A 15,073-nucleotide genomic window follows, 5' to 3' on the forward strand; every position below is an offset into this window, starting at 1 on the left:
ACAGCCACAAAGCATTTTGTTTCCACCACCATGCTTCACAGTGGGTATGGTGTTCTTTGGATGCAACTCAGCATTCTTTGTCCTCCAAACATGACGAGTTGAGTTTTTACCAAAATGTTATATTTTGGTTTCATCTGACCATATGACATTCTCCCAATCTTCTTCTGGATCATCCAAATGCTTTCTAGCCAACTTCAGACGGGCCTGGACATGTACTGGCTTAAGCAGGGGGACACGTCTGGCACTGCAGGATTTGAGTCCCTGGCGGCATAGTGTGTTACTGATGGAAGGCTTTGTTACTTTGGTCCCAGCTCTCTGCAGGTCATTCACTAGGTCCCCCCGTGTGGTTCTGGGATTTTTGCTCACCGTTCTTGTGATCATTTTGACCCCACGGGGTGAGATCTTGCGTGGAGCCCCAGATCGAGGGAGATTATCAGTGGTCTTGTATGTCTTCCATTTCCTAATAATTGCTCCCACAGTTGATTTCTTCAAACCAAGCTGCTTACCTATTGCAGATTCAGTCTTCCCAGCCTGGTGCAGGTTTACAATTTTGTTTCTGGTGTCCTTTGACAGCTCTTTGGTCTTGGCCATAGTGGAGTTTGGAGTGTGACTGTTTGAGGGTGTGGAAAGTATTTTATACTGACAACAAGTTCAAACAGGTGCCATTAATACAGGTAACGAGTGGAGGACAGAGGAGCCTCTTAAAGAAGAAGTTACAGGTCTGTGAGAGCCAGAAATCTTGCTTGTTTGTAGGTGACCAAATACTTATTTCCCACCATAATTTGCAAATAAATTCATTAAAAATCCTACAATGTGATTTTCTGGATTTTTTTTCATCTTATTTTCTCTGTCATAGTTGAAGTGTACCTATGATGAAAATTACAGGCCTCTCTCATCTTTTTAAGTGGGAGAACTTGCACAATTGGTGGCTGACTAAATACTTTTTTGTCCCACTGTATCTTATCAATATCCTATCAATATCCTACATATCCTATTAATATCCTATATATCCTATCAATATCCTACATATCCTATCAATATCCTATATATGCCATCTTTTTTGTTTTATGTGCTTCATATCCTTTTTATTTAATTTGACTAATTTATTTTTCAGAACTAATTTATATAAAATGTGTTTTTATCACTTCTCCAGGCGTCAACCTTGTAGGCTCATTGTCTGCTGCTGCAATGTGGAAACAATGTAGCAAAGAACATGTAAATATAGCTTTTGGTATGGCTGGTACTTAAATGGTGAATTATATATGTTTTTCTGGGTTAGAGAGAAGTTTGTTATGGAGAAAATCAATCAATCAATACTGGCCAATCAATCAATACTGGCCGCTTAACATTCAGCTTAGTGCTCCCCAGATCCGTCCACTCCAACGTACAGCTGACGTGACATAGTGGAGAAGAGTATCTTTAGAGAGAATCCATTAGACCAGATGCATGTTTTATTGAGCTGCTTCCTTTAATGAGATGTCTGATCCACTTTGGACATGAGTTCATGTGAGCTCTTACACACAGAATTATTCATCATTTTGAAGTACACGACCACCACTCCCCAGTGATGTGGAGATTGATCCCTGCTTCATTTGTCTTTTAATTGCAATCCCCTCCATGTGTGAGTTCCACAAAACAGCAGCCTAGCCCCAGTACACATCCTCATCTTCAAAAGAAGTGGCTTTTATCAGAGGAGACAAGAAAGGTTTACACCTGAGGCCTCATCCCACTGAGTTAGGTCTTTGATGACATGACTCCCCCTCTGGCTTAGTGGAGTTGTGACCAGCGGGAGAGGGAGAGAGGCTTTGCTGAACACTTAAAATGATGGGTCTATAGCTAAAGCAGGTTTTCCTGTTGTTCTTCCTGTAGCAGAGAAACAAAGGAACCCTGAGTAACAAAATTAATCTCATTTCAACAGTTTATTGAATGTATCGTGTTGCAAAGAATGATTCACAACTGACAGTAATCATGTTTAACTACGCTGAATGCTTAAAATATTTTACTAAATGTAATGTTTTAATTTTGATTAATAAACCTTGCAATTCGAGAAGCATGGTGATAAGGAAAGGTGACAGACAGGTTCAGCATGACGATCCAGAGAGAGAAAAAAATCCATCATTCGTCAATAACCCCATCAAGTGCCTGGGAAAGTTATTTGACTAGACCCTAATGGACAGAAGAACCACATGTACACTGTGCTGGATGTACCAGCACAGTGTCCTCCCCCGAATTACCTGGCCGCTAACCCTGTATGAGGTCACCTCATCAGCAACAGGCACTAGAGAGAATTGCGAACTGAGACCTACGCAGATGGCTTGGCGTGCCCCCCAGCTTCTCATGTGTGGGCCTGTACAGTAGAATAGCAAAGCTACAACTACCACTCTCATCACTGGTAGAATTCAAAGTGGTAAAGACCGACTGGTGATGATCCTCAGGGACTCCAAAGACCTGAAGATACAAGGGGCCATTATTGAGTTCAGGACACAAAGAAAGTGGTCTGCCACCAAAGCCGTCAAACAGGCTGAAGCACGGTGACATTTGTGTAGTATTTTTTTTGAACCCTTATTTTACCAGGTATGTTGACTGAGAACACATTCTCATTTACAGCAATGCCCTGGGGAATAGTTACTGGGATGAATGAGCCAATTGGAAGCTGGGGATGATTAGGTGGCCATGATGGTATGAGGGTCAGATTGGGAATTTACCCAGGACACCGGGGTTAACACCCCTTCTCTTACAATGAGTGCCATGGGATCTTTAGTGAGTCAGGACACTTGATTAACGTCCCATCCGAAAGACTGCACCCTACACAGGGCAATGTCCCCAATCACTGCCCAGAGACATTGGGATATTTTAATAGACAAGAGGAAAGAGTGCCTCGTACTGGCCCTCCAACACCACTTCCACCAGCATCTGGTCTTGCAGCCAGGACCAACCCTGCTTAGCTACAGAGGCAAGCCAGCAGTGGGATGCAAGGTGGTGTGCTGCTGGCAAAAAGAGGGGAATATCTTCCGATATAGACAGGGCCTTGAAACAACGAAGACCACATGCTGGGCCAAAGCCAACACCACTGAAAGGAGGCACCTGGTGCAGCAGGAAGTCAGGCAAATGAAGGATCAGAGAAGGGCCAAAGCAGTGAGGTTGGGAGCCTGGAGTCTCTTTGGGTGAGCTGTGGAGGATGGATCCTGACAGAATCCTGTTCAGATCTGTCTATGACGTGCTCCCGTCCCTCACTAACTTACACAGGTGGGGCCTCGCTGAAAACCCAAACCTCTCTCTCTGCAACAAACTTGGCACCATGGAGAATGTTTTAACATAGTGCACTCTTGCCCTCTCCCTAGGCAAATTCAGATGGAGGCACGACCAAGTTAAGGGAACTGGCCATGATCCTCGAGAATCAACAGAGGGAAAATAGGACTCCCACCAACAAAGGCCACCACATCAACTTAGTCAGGCCACGGGAAGCAGAAGTAGCCACACCCAGGAAGGACGGCATTCTGGAACAAGCCAGAATGTGGGAGATGCAAGATCGTGGTAGATGCGTGCTGACCTAGACAGAAAGCTGATCTTCCTCCCTGACATGGTTGTCACCACTCTCCGTCCAGACATCATCATATGGGCGGTGAAGGAGAAAAAGCCGGTGACTGTGGAACTCACAGTGCCCTCAGAGAGGTGTGTGGAAGCATACCAGCACAAGAAGCAAAAGTATGACTTCCTGGCAGATAAGATGCGAGGGAAGGTATGGAGTGTCTGGCTTTACCCAGTTGAAGTCGGCTGGCTGACTGTTGTCCTGTGGTCCAATTAGCTGTAGCAGAGTGTGTGTGTGTGTGTGTGTGTTGTGTTCCCTGAGCTCTGGTTAATAAGAGCTAAACACTGGCCTGCAGGTCTGGAAGGATGACTCAATAGAATAGCACACCTGACCAGCAGATCACACAGGGTTACACACATACAGAATAGCCAGTATAGCCGTGCTAGGCAGATATAGTCTATAATCTGCTGGCATATTTGAACTCTAAAAGGGGACCGGATCATTTACTAAGTGTCTTTCATGTTGCCTACAGTAACTGTTTGTATATGTGGCTGCTTTGATAAATGTCTCCTCATTATCTTTGAGAAGTTGCTTATGTAGGCTGTTGATCATTTCAGACAGGGATTTCTCTTTAGTCTTGACCCTCTAGAGGCATGGACAAGTTGCCCCAGGGTTAAGAATGTACTATAATGATCAGCCCAAGGCCATTATGGTTCAGCATTCAAAATGAACATTGCTATCTTACTGTAACTGCATGTGAGTTCACCCAGTGTAAACAGATTTTCTTCAACATTGATCTTTTTCAAATTGTATTTTTTTGTGTGCATCTTTTACATGCGCTTCAATGATAGGCCCACACCAATGTTAAAGTGATTGTTCCATTTTCAGCTCAAGATATTCAGCTTAATATCTCCAAAAGCCCTTGCTTGTATAGTGTATTGATGAACTGAATTGATGCACTTCACTGCCTGGGGAATATTTAATCCCTAAATAAGACAATGATAAACAAATAGTGATGAATTAAATGTCTCTTCTGAAATCATCCCTTTCAAACATCCACTGATTAATTAACTGCTGCACCTTAGATGAGTAATAGCCTGGATTCTGCTGCTTTAATTTCACTCTGGCTTCGTGACAATAACATTGCATATGTTTGACCTTTGAACATGATGGATTATTGACAGTATTCCAAAACACAGATCCAGAACATCTTTAAAGCCACTAGTGCCTTTGCATAAATATTTTCATTGATGGATAAGATCACTCCACATCGCAGTCCCTTTTTTCTAAAAAAAAGTGTAGGCCACATATCCTACCTACCGCTCTCCATTTCACCGTCCTCCAACTCATTATTGCTCTGCGCATTCAAGCCAAGCGCACGAGTCCGAAAGCAATTCAAGATGATGTCAATGGACAGGCGCACCCTCCTTCCGAATCCAGAGAGAGAGAGAGAGAGAGAGAGCGCGCACCGTGTAAACACATAGCTGCGTGTGGTGAAGTTTATTATGCCTCATATAATAACCGTGTTATTGAACGGAGAGTCAATTCCAGAAATCCTCCCCTACTTCGCGAGATTTATTTTATTTTATTGGTGTTGGGGATTAAAACTGTCTCACTTAACGTTCACCTTTTTTGTTTTTCTTTAGTCCGCCTGCGCTCTTTGATCTATTTGGAGATGTCTGAGTTTAACCACTCAAATCTATCAGGCGGAAACGCTCCGGACCCGGACTACAAGTGGACGTATGAATATTACGACGATGATGAGCCTGTTTCGTTCGAGGGACTGAAAGCGCACCGATGTAAGTACAGGATCTCAGTTTACAGTCCTGTGCTGCCCCTCCACCCTTTCACCCATCTTCTCTGCGTTACGCATCTATTACTTTATTGTAGAAGTGAACTGTGATTAAATCATGTGTGCATGTATTTGTACGTGAGAATTGTCATGGCTCATTGCATCATATTCATATTTCTGGCTAGAAGTTAAAGTTAAGTATAGCAGATATTCTTCATAATGACAAATAGGTAGAGGGTGTGTGTGGTTTATGAGAGCTATAGAGAGAGAGAGGTGGGGGGAACTGCCTTGGACTGTAAACCCTGCAGAGTAGTAGTATAAGCATGTCAGTGCTGAGTGTCTAAGTAAGGGGGTTCTGTGTTTAGGCCTGTATGTGTGTCAGCCTTTTAATATTAGACACATACACAATCAATAACTTTATTTTTCCTCTACAATAACATACACCAATCAATGTCACCCCGTCTAGACATAATACATTTTCATAGCCTTCCCCTCTCTCTCTCCCCCTCCTCTCCATCTCATTGTGCTTAAAATAATGTTGTTTTTGTCATGCTGTTGATATAATGACCTACTATACATTGGAACAAAAAAAAATATTTGAGCTGTCAATCAAGTCTTGTTGTGTTGCAGACTCCATCGTGATAGGCTTCTGGGTGGGCCTGGCTGTCTTTGTCATCTTCATGTTCTTTGTCCTGACGCTTCTCACCAAGACCGGAGCTCCACATCCCGAGTGAGTCTCCTTATCAACCAGCCATCACATGTCAATCAAATGAATTACTTAGCAATCCACCAACTTCCAGTGCCTCTTAACATGTGCACAATTATTTTCCACAGTAGGTAAATGGCAGACAGTGTGACTGGTCCATGTTCCAAGTTTCCAAGTTTTTTGGTGCTTTTAGGACCATGAATAGCACCATGCTTATTAGTGGTGGTTCAGCAGCATGGACAGTTTCTTAGCATGCACAATTATTTATCACACCAGGCAAATAACATTGGCAGTGTGGCTGTTCATATTCCAAGTTTTGTGGTACTTTCTTTTCAGCACCATGGACAGCACCAGGCATGTTAGTGGCAGAGCCTTACACAGGCTGTGGTTAGTTCTTCTTCAGCACCACAGAGAGCGCCTGGTTCAGAGTGTCTCTTGGTTTTCCTCTATGTAAAGGAGACAATTATCCCTCCCAGTCTCAGTGCACTCTGATGTTTGATGACTTCTTAGTAAAGGATTCTAATTATCAGCAGCCCTCTTTTTTTGTTTTTCTCTCTCTCTCTCCTGCTATGCTCTGCTCTGCTTTGATCCTTCTTTCCTTCTCCTTTTCAGTCAGAGATCTCTCCCTTGGTGGTCCCTCCCTCTCGTCCCCCTCCCACAAAGCCCTGTTTCTCTCTCTAGCCTTGTGCAAACAAACTGCGGTAAACTGTATGCGTTCCGGTGGAAGTCCAATCATTTCAATGGTAGGCGAGCCGCACCGCTGCAGCTCATCTGTAGAACAAGAGCTTTCAACTATGTGTTTATGGGAAGCATCAAGACATTTTTTGACAGGTCAATACATTTACTTGAAAAACTACAAGATCAAAGTTTAGGATGTTTATACATTTATGCAATTATGTGGTAACGCCCACTGTCATGACCCATATATTTACACCTGTTGTGACATATTGTGTTTTTTTATGGCTGGTTATGACACCTACATAATAGTGTGAAAACCTACATTTATTCAAATTCGTTTTTTTTCCTGCCAAAAAGTTTCCTTTCATTTGAAAGTTTGTCTCTTATATCCTTTGTTTTTGTTGTAATTAATTCTTTACAGTTATGTTTTTTTCATCATATTTTAAATAACTTGTAGAAAATACACTTTATGACTCTGTCAAGAAGCATTATGACCATCCTGTGTCACTTTACATGGACTAAGACAATACACTTTATGACTCTGTCATGAAGCATTATGACCATCCTGTGTCACTTTACATGGACTAAGACAATACACTTTATGACAAAGTCAAGAAGCATTATGACCATCCTGTGTCACTTTACATGGACTAAGACACTACACTTTATGACTCTGTCATGAAGCATTATGACCATCCTGTGTCACTTTACATGGACTAAGACAATACACTTTATGACTCTGTCATGAAGCATTATGACCATCCTGTGTCACTTTACATGGACTAAGACAATACACTTTACGACAAAGTCAAGAAGCATTATGATCATCATTGTCATATAAGCCAGATAAGACTATCACTTACAGGCCCTTATATCAGTCATCAGTCCAAAAGAGGGTGTCTTGTCCTGCTCCTGAAATCTGCTCCTGCATTCATCCCTGTCAACAACAGAGCATTGGGGTAGGTGCATGTCTGACATCAATGTGTGTGCAATTACAATAATAATTTAACAACGTTAAGAAATAAATTTATATACAGTACCAGTCAAAAGTTTGGATACACCTACTCATTCAAGAGTTTTTCTTTATTTATTTATTTTTTACAAATTTCTACATTGTAGAATAATAGTGAAGATATCAAAACTATGAAAAACACATATGGAATCATGTAGTAAACAAAAAAGTGTTAAACAAATCCAAATATATTTTATATTTGAGATTCTTCAAAGTTGCCACCCTATTCCTTGATGACAGCTTTGCACACACTTGGCATTCTCTCAACCAGCTTCATGAGGTAGTCACTGGAATACAATTCAATTAACAGGTGTGCCTTCTTAAAAGTTCATTTGTGGAATTTCTTTCCTTCTTAATGCGTTTGAGCCAGTTATGTTGTGACAAGTTAGGGGGGTATACAGAAGAGAGCCCTATTTGGTAAAAGACCACATCCATAATATTATGGCAAGAACAGCTCAAATAAGCAAAGAGAAACGACAATCCGGAATATTTCAAGAACTTTGAAAGTTTCTTCAAAGCAGTCGCAAAAACCATCAAGTGCTATGATGAAACTGGCTATAATGAGGATCGCCACAAGAAAGTAAAACCCAGAGTTACCTCTACTGCAGAGGATAAGTTCATTAGAGTTAACTGCACCCCAAATTGCAGCCCAAATAAATGCTTCACAGAGTTCAAGTAACAGACACATCTCAATGTCAACTGTTCAGAGGAGATTGCGTGAATCAGGCCTTCATGGTTCAATTGCTACAAAGAAACCACTACTAAAGGACACCAATAAGAAGAAGAGACTTGCTTGGGCAAAGAAATACGAGCAATGGACATTAGACCGGTGGAAATCTGTCCTTTGGTCTGATGAGTCCAAATTTGTGATTTTTGGTCTTTGTGGGATGCAGAGTAGGTGGACTGATGATCTTTGCATGTGTGGTTCCCATCGTGAAGCATGGAGGGGGAGGTGTGATGGTGTGGGGGTGCTTTACTGGTGACACTGTAAGTGATTTCTTTAGAATGCAAGGCACACTTAACCAGCATGGCTACCACAGCATTCTGCAGCAATACGCCATCCCATCTGCTTTGCGCTTAGTGGGTCTATCATTTTGTTTTTCAGCAGGACAATGACCCAACACACCTCCAGGCTGTGTAAGGGCTATTTGACCAAGGAGAGTGATGGAGTACTGCATCAGATGACCTGGACTCCACAATCACCCAACCTCATCCCAATTGAGATGGTTTGGGAGGAGTTGGACTGCAGAGTGAAGGAAAGGCAGCCAATAAGTGCTCAGCATATGTGGGAACTCATTCAAGACTCTTTGAAAAGCATTCCAGGTGAAGCTGGTTGAGAGAATGCCAAGAGTGTGCAAAGCTGTCAAGGCAAAGGGTGGCTACTTTGAAGAATCTCAAATATAAATATATTTAGATTTGTAAAACATTTTTTTTGGTTACTACATGATTCATATGTGTTATTTCATAGTTTTGATGTCTTCACTATTATTCTACAATGTAAAAATAAAGAAAAACCCTTGAATGAGTACGTGTGTCCAAACTTTTGACTGGTACTGTACTGTATATATAACATAAAAACACTGTTGACAAGTAGCATATGGTATAATGGAATGTTTTGCCTTGTGTGGTAGGTTTAGTGGGTTTTGACACTCTTGTGTATGTGTCATAACCAGCCATAAAATAACACAACAGGTCTATATACATTTTGTCATGACAGTGTTATGATCATATTATACCAGGTTATGACAAGTTATGTCAGCTGTTATTACATATTATGACATGGTTATGACCTTGTCATAACCTGTTATGACTCTGGGTGTCAAATAAAGTGTTACCTATCATGTTTTATGTATTATATTGCTATTGGTGATTTGATTTATAATACAGTTGTGGGATGTAGCCTGTTGTTACACACACCTGACATGTGGCTGGAAGATAATGAATAACACTTCCATGGTGTGTGATTCTGATTGTGGTGATGCCGTGCATAGATTGCAACAATTGCATAGAAATTATCGTACGGCAATTTGATGATACAGTCTGTTTGCATGCGGTGTCTGAGTTCTATTTCTCTTGGAGCTTCATCCCCTCTCTCTCTTACCACTCTCCCTTTTCAACTCTCTCTAAGCTGACTCTTTAAGCTCAGTTTTCCCCTGTGAACATTTTATGCTGCTCTCTGAACCACCCTTATCCCTGTGACTGTGTGCGTGGCAGCTGTCACAGCTCTCTCATTTGCTGCCAGAGAGATCTTATTTTCACTAATTGGTAGTTGTATCATTTAGACCAGCTCTGAATAAGATCTGATGTGAAATGATCTGATATAATTGGTCAAAAGGCCAATAACTGGGGCAAAATGTTTGAATTGGGCTGCCTGTCTAAACATAGCCTATTAGGTCCTAAGTGAATGTGAGAGCTGATGAGTGCTGGCTGCTGAGTAGAGGAGCTAATTGTCTTGCTGTGTTCAGTAATGGAGGTCAGGGGGCCTCAAGGGGCCCCACCAGGGCCAAGCCTGTTAAACTCCCAGGTCTGCTGACCACAGCGCTCCACTGCTCTAGTCCAACGCCATGACATCCATTTACTCTGCTTTCTCTCTCTCTCTCTCTCTCTCTGCCTGCTTCAATGCAGCTATATACTGAGCTTAGCTAAAGCCAAAAAATAAAGACACCCGCTAAGGGGATAGGAATATAGTGTTGAGCCAATATACACAGGAGCGCCAACATACACAGAATTAGCGCACGGACACGCAACACACAGCTCTTTCCAAACATGCACTGATTATTCAATCCAGACTTGTTTGTTTAAGCATGAATGAAGAGTCATACGCCCCAAAAGGGAATACATGATACCATCTACCTACCATCCATGTCTCTTTCTTCCCTCTCCCTGTCCTCTCTTACCTACCATCCATGTCTCTTTCTTCCCTCTCCCTATCCTCTCTTACCTACATCCATGTCTCTTTCTTCCCTCTCCCTATCCTCTCTTACCTACATCCATGTCTCTTTCTTCCCTCTCCCTGTCCTCTCTTACCTACCATCCATGGCTCTTTCTTCCCTCTCCCTATCCTCTCTTAGCTACCATCCATGTCTCTTTCTTCCCTCTCCCTATCTCTTTCTTCCCTCTCCCTGTCCTCTCTTACCTACCATCCATGGCTCTTTCTTCCCTCTCCCTATCCTCTCTTAGCTACCATCCATGTCTCTTTCTTCCCTTTCCCTGTCCTCTCTTACCTACCATCCATGTCTCTTTCTTCCCTTTCCCCATGTCTCTTTCTTCCCTATCCTCTCTTACCTACCATCCATGCCATGTTGGGGGCGGCAGGGTAGCCTAGTGGTTAGAGCGTTGGACTAGGAACCGGAAGGTTGCAAGTTCAAACCCCCGAGCTGACAAGGTACAAATCTGTCGTTCTGCCCCTGAACAGGCAGTTGACACACTGTTCCTAGGCCGTCATTGTAAATAAGAATTTGTTCTTAACTGACTTGCCTAGTTAAATAAAGGTTAAAAAAATATTAAAAAATGTCTCTTTCTTCCCTCTCCCTGTCCTTTCTTCCCTCTCCTCCCTTACCTACCATCCATGTCTCTTTCTTCCCTCTCCCTATCCTCCTTGATTCTGATTAAGGCATCTTATTTTTCACTTTTAATTGTGAGGTAGTCACACCTATTTCTCTTCTAATACACTCCTGGTCCTCAAATGTCCCCCATCTAGAGGAGCTGAGCCCTGTAAGAAGCGTGTTCGTCTGACCAGCTGTGTGGAGGACCTCCGCTCCCCTGCAGACCCTGACAACCGGCCATGCCTACAACTGGACTCCTCTCTCAGCCGCTCCCTCTTCCACTGCTACATCAATGAGGAACAGGCCCAGGGGGTGTCCAGGCCTGGAGCTGGGGCAGGAGCTGTGGGAGCACCCAGAGGAGGTCTGGTCCAGGGGCCGGGGCGAGGCAGGTCAGGCAGCCCAGAGGAGGGGGTAGTGGTGGGGATGGAAGTAGGTGTCAGCTGTGCCCTGCAAGGGGCTGCCATGTCGGGGGGGATCCGGACTGACCACAGAGAGGCAATGTCCCTGTCCCACTTCAACATCCCTAACGTTGTGAACTCCGAGCACAGCTCCACCCTGGGGGTGGACGATCTGCTGCTGGGGGAGCCGCCAATCATCATGGAGGGGGAGTGTCATCGGCCCCACAGCGCACATCACATGGTGGACTAAGGTCCCCTCTACTTCCTGGGGAACCACCAATCATCCTAGAGGGGGAGTGTCATCGACCATGTAGTGCCCTTCAGAAGATGGACTGTCCTGTCTATCACACAATAGACTATGGTCCTGCTTACTTCTCACACCCACCTCCGTTAGGACATTATAGATAATTATGAGGACATCACAGGACTCAACGGCCTTATATAGAGTCGTGTCATCCGAATTCATGGAGGTTCAAATAAGTCCTAATCTAATATTCTGTGTTGTGCCAGTCATGTACAGTGCAAGCTCTCCTAATTAGGCTGTGGTTCCAGCTTCCCACACCATCTCCACTGTGTAACTGTACCTCCTGACATTTTCATTCTGTTCAGATTTGGTTCAGGCTAAAATACTGTACAGTCAAAATATATAAACATTTAATGTTAAATATACATATGTGATATGCGCTACTTTTATAATCTTTATGTCAACAAGGTTGCCTACGCAGAGCCAGAACGTGACGTCACATCTCAACGCTAAACTGGAAGTTCAGCTTCATCAAGTTGATTAGAATGTTTTAATATTTTTTAAATTTAACTAGGAGGTGAGTTAAGAAAGAAATATTATTTACAATGACAGCCTACCCCGGCCAAATCCTCCCCTAACCCGGACAACGCTGGGCCAATTGTGCGCCGCTCTATGGGACCCCCGATGACAGCCTGTTGTGATACATCCCGGGATTGAACCCGGAACTGTAGTGACGCCTCTAGTACTGCAATGCAGTGCCTTAGACCACTGTGCCACTTGGTCCCCCCGTATAGTGGTGGAGGCCTTGCAGGAATCAGATAAAGGGATGGAGACAACAGAAGAGGTAAGGAGAATTTGATACAACAACCAAAATGCACCAGAAAGGCAAGACTCTTCTCTTGGGTTTTCAATTCAACAGCAGTCTGAATGTTGTCCTTGTTCAGTACTAATTGTAGCACACTTGTTCCTCACTATAAACTGTCATAGACATCATTTTATATACCATGTGTTGCTCCTGTCAATGCTTTACCTACATGTCACATCAGTCTCATCTGCCAAGTCTATAGAAGGTTGTGACTAAATAAAAGTAAACTCAGCAAAGATAATTCGTAAAAATCCAAATAACCTCACAGATCTTCATTGTAAAGGGTTTAAACACTGTTACCCATGTTTGTTCAATGAACTTTAAACAATTAATGAACATGCACCTGTGGAACGGTCGTTAAACGTCTTGATACTACCCATCCCGCATGCGGGAGCGTGATCATCGCCTCAAACTAATTAGCATAACGCAGCGGACATAAATACCCCTAGAATATTTTCCTATTCATGAAAATCACAAATGAAATATATTGAGACACAGCTTAGCCTTTTGTTAATCACACTGTCATCTCAGATTTTCAAAATATGCTTTACTGCCAACGCTAGACAAGCATTTGTGTATCATGGCATAATGCTATGCTAGGCTCTGCTAGCAACAGGCAACATTTTCACGAAAATAAGAAAAGCAATCAAATTAAATCATTTACCTTTGAAGAACTTCGGATGTTTTCACTCAGGAGACTCCCAGTTAGATAGCAAATGTTCCTTTTTTCCAAAAATATTATTTTTGTAGGCGAAATAGCTCCCGTTTGTTCTTCACGGTTTGGCTGAGAAATCGACCGGAAAATGCGGTCACTACAACACCGAATATTTTTCCAAATTAGCTCCATAATATCGACATAAACATGGCAAACGTTGTTTAGAATCAATCCTCAAGGTGTTTCTCACATATCTATTCGATAATATATCCGTCAGGACAATTGGTTTCTCATTAGAAGCGATTGGAATAATGGCTACCTCAGTACTTTACGCAAGATTTTCTGCGGGAGCCATCATGTGACCACTTGCTCAATGTGGTCCCTTACGGCTATTCTTCAACATAAATGCGTAAAAAGACGTCACAATGCTGTAGACACCTTGGGGAATACGTAGAAAACATAAGCTCATTCGTAGCCCATTCACAGCCATATAAGGAGTCATTGGCATGCAGGGCTTTCAAAATATGGGGCACTTCCTGGTTGGATTTTTATCTGGATTTCACCTGTAACATTAGTTCTGTTGCACTCACAGACCATATCTTTTCAGTTTTGGAAACGTCAGTGTTTTCTATCCAAAGCAGTCAATTATATGCATAGTCGAGCATCTTGTCGTTTAAAACGGGAACGTTTTTTTATCCAAAAATGAAAATACTGCCCCCTAGTTATAAAAGGTTTTAAGACACTAACAGCTTACAGACGATAGGCAATTAAGGTCACAGTTATGAAAACTTGGGACACTAAAGAGGCCTTTCTACTAACTTTGAAAAGCACCAAAAGAAAGATGCCCAGGGTCCCTGCTCATCTGCGTGAACGTGCCTTAGGCTTGCTGCAAGGAGGCATGAGAACTGCAGATGTGGCTAGGGCAATAAATTGCAATGTCCGTGAGACGCAGAAGACAGCACTACAGGGAGACAGGATGGACAGATGATCGTCCTCGTAGTGGCAGACCACGTGTAACAACACCTGCACAGGATTGGTACATCCGAACATCACACCTTCGGGATAGGTAACAACTGTTAACAACAACTGCCCGAGTTATACCAGGAACGCACAATCCCTCCATCAGTGCTCAGACTGTCCACAATAGGCTGAGAGAGGCTGGACTGAGGGAATGTAGGCCTGTTCTGAGGCAGGTCCTCACCAGACATCACCAGCAACAACGTCACCTATGGGCACAAACCCACTGTCCCTGGACCAGACAGGACTGGCAAAAAGTGCTCTTCACTGACGAGTTGAGGTTTTGTGTCAAACATCTGCTATCTGAGCAGCTAACCGATCGCTGCCGCTGTACATAGTCTATCGGTAAATAGCCCACCCATTTTTACCTACCTCATCCCCATACTGTTTTTATTTATTTTATTTTCTGCTCTTTTGCACACCAATATCTCTACCTGTACATGACCATCTGATCATTTATCACTCCAGTGTTAATCTGCAAAATTGTAATTATTCGCCTACCTCATGCCTTTTGCACACAATGTATATAGATTCTCCTTTTTTCTACTGTATTATTGACTTGTTAATTGTTTACTCCATGTGTGTTGTCTGTGTTGTCTGTTCACACTGCTATGCTTTATCTTGGCCAGGTC

General features: G+C 42.9%; 1 protein-coding gene across 1 annotated transcript; it reads left to right on the forward strand.

Annotated features, from left to right (window-relative positions):
• The first annotated feature begins 4,665 nt into the window (after positions 1 to 4,665).
• On the forward strand, positions 4,666 to 13,167 carry LOC115114465 (melanocortin-2 receptor accessory protein 2A-like). Its single transcript, XM_029642716.2, has 3 exons — positions 4,666 to 5,328; positions 5,952 to 6,051; positions 11,418 to 13,167. The coding sequence occupies exons 1-3, from the start codon at positions 5,205 to 5,207 to the stop codon at positions 11,908 to 11,910; spliced, it is 717 nt and encodes a 238-aa protein (XP_029498576.1). The 5' UTR covers positions 4,666 to 5,204; the 3' UTR covers positions 11,911 to 13,167.
• The last annotated feature ends 1,906 nt before the right edge of the window (positions 13,168 to 15,073 follow it).

The sequence above is a fragment of the Oncorhynchus nerka genome, linkage group LG3 (genome assembly GCF_034236695.1).
Source record: "Oncorhynchus nerka isolate Pitt River linkage group LG3, Oner_Uvic_2.0, whole genome shotgun sequence".
Lineage (NCBI taxonomy): Eukaryota > Metazoa > Chordata > Actinopteri > Salmoniformes > Salmonidae > Oncorhynchus > Oncorhynchus nerka.

Excerpts from the sequence above, each read along its gene's own strand:
- LOC115114465 (XM_029642716.2), top strand. The coding sequence starts at position 5,205 with ATGTCTGAGTTTAACCACTCAAATCTATCAGGCGGAAACGCTCCGGAC. Across the intron at positions 5,329-5,951 it reads GGGACTGAAAGCGCACCGAT|ACTCCATCGTGATAGGCTTC; the intron begins GTAAGTACAGGA and ends GTTGTGTTGCAG. Across the intron at positions 6,052-11,417 it reads ACCGGAGCTCCACATCCCGA|AGGAGCTGAGCCCTGTAAGA; the intron begins GTGAGTCTCCTT and ends TCCCCCATCTAG.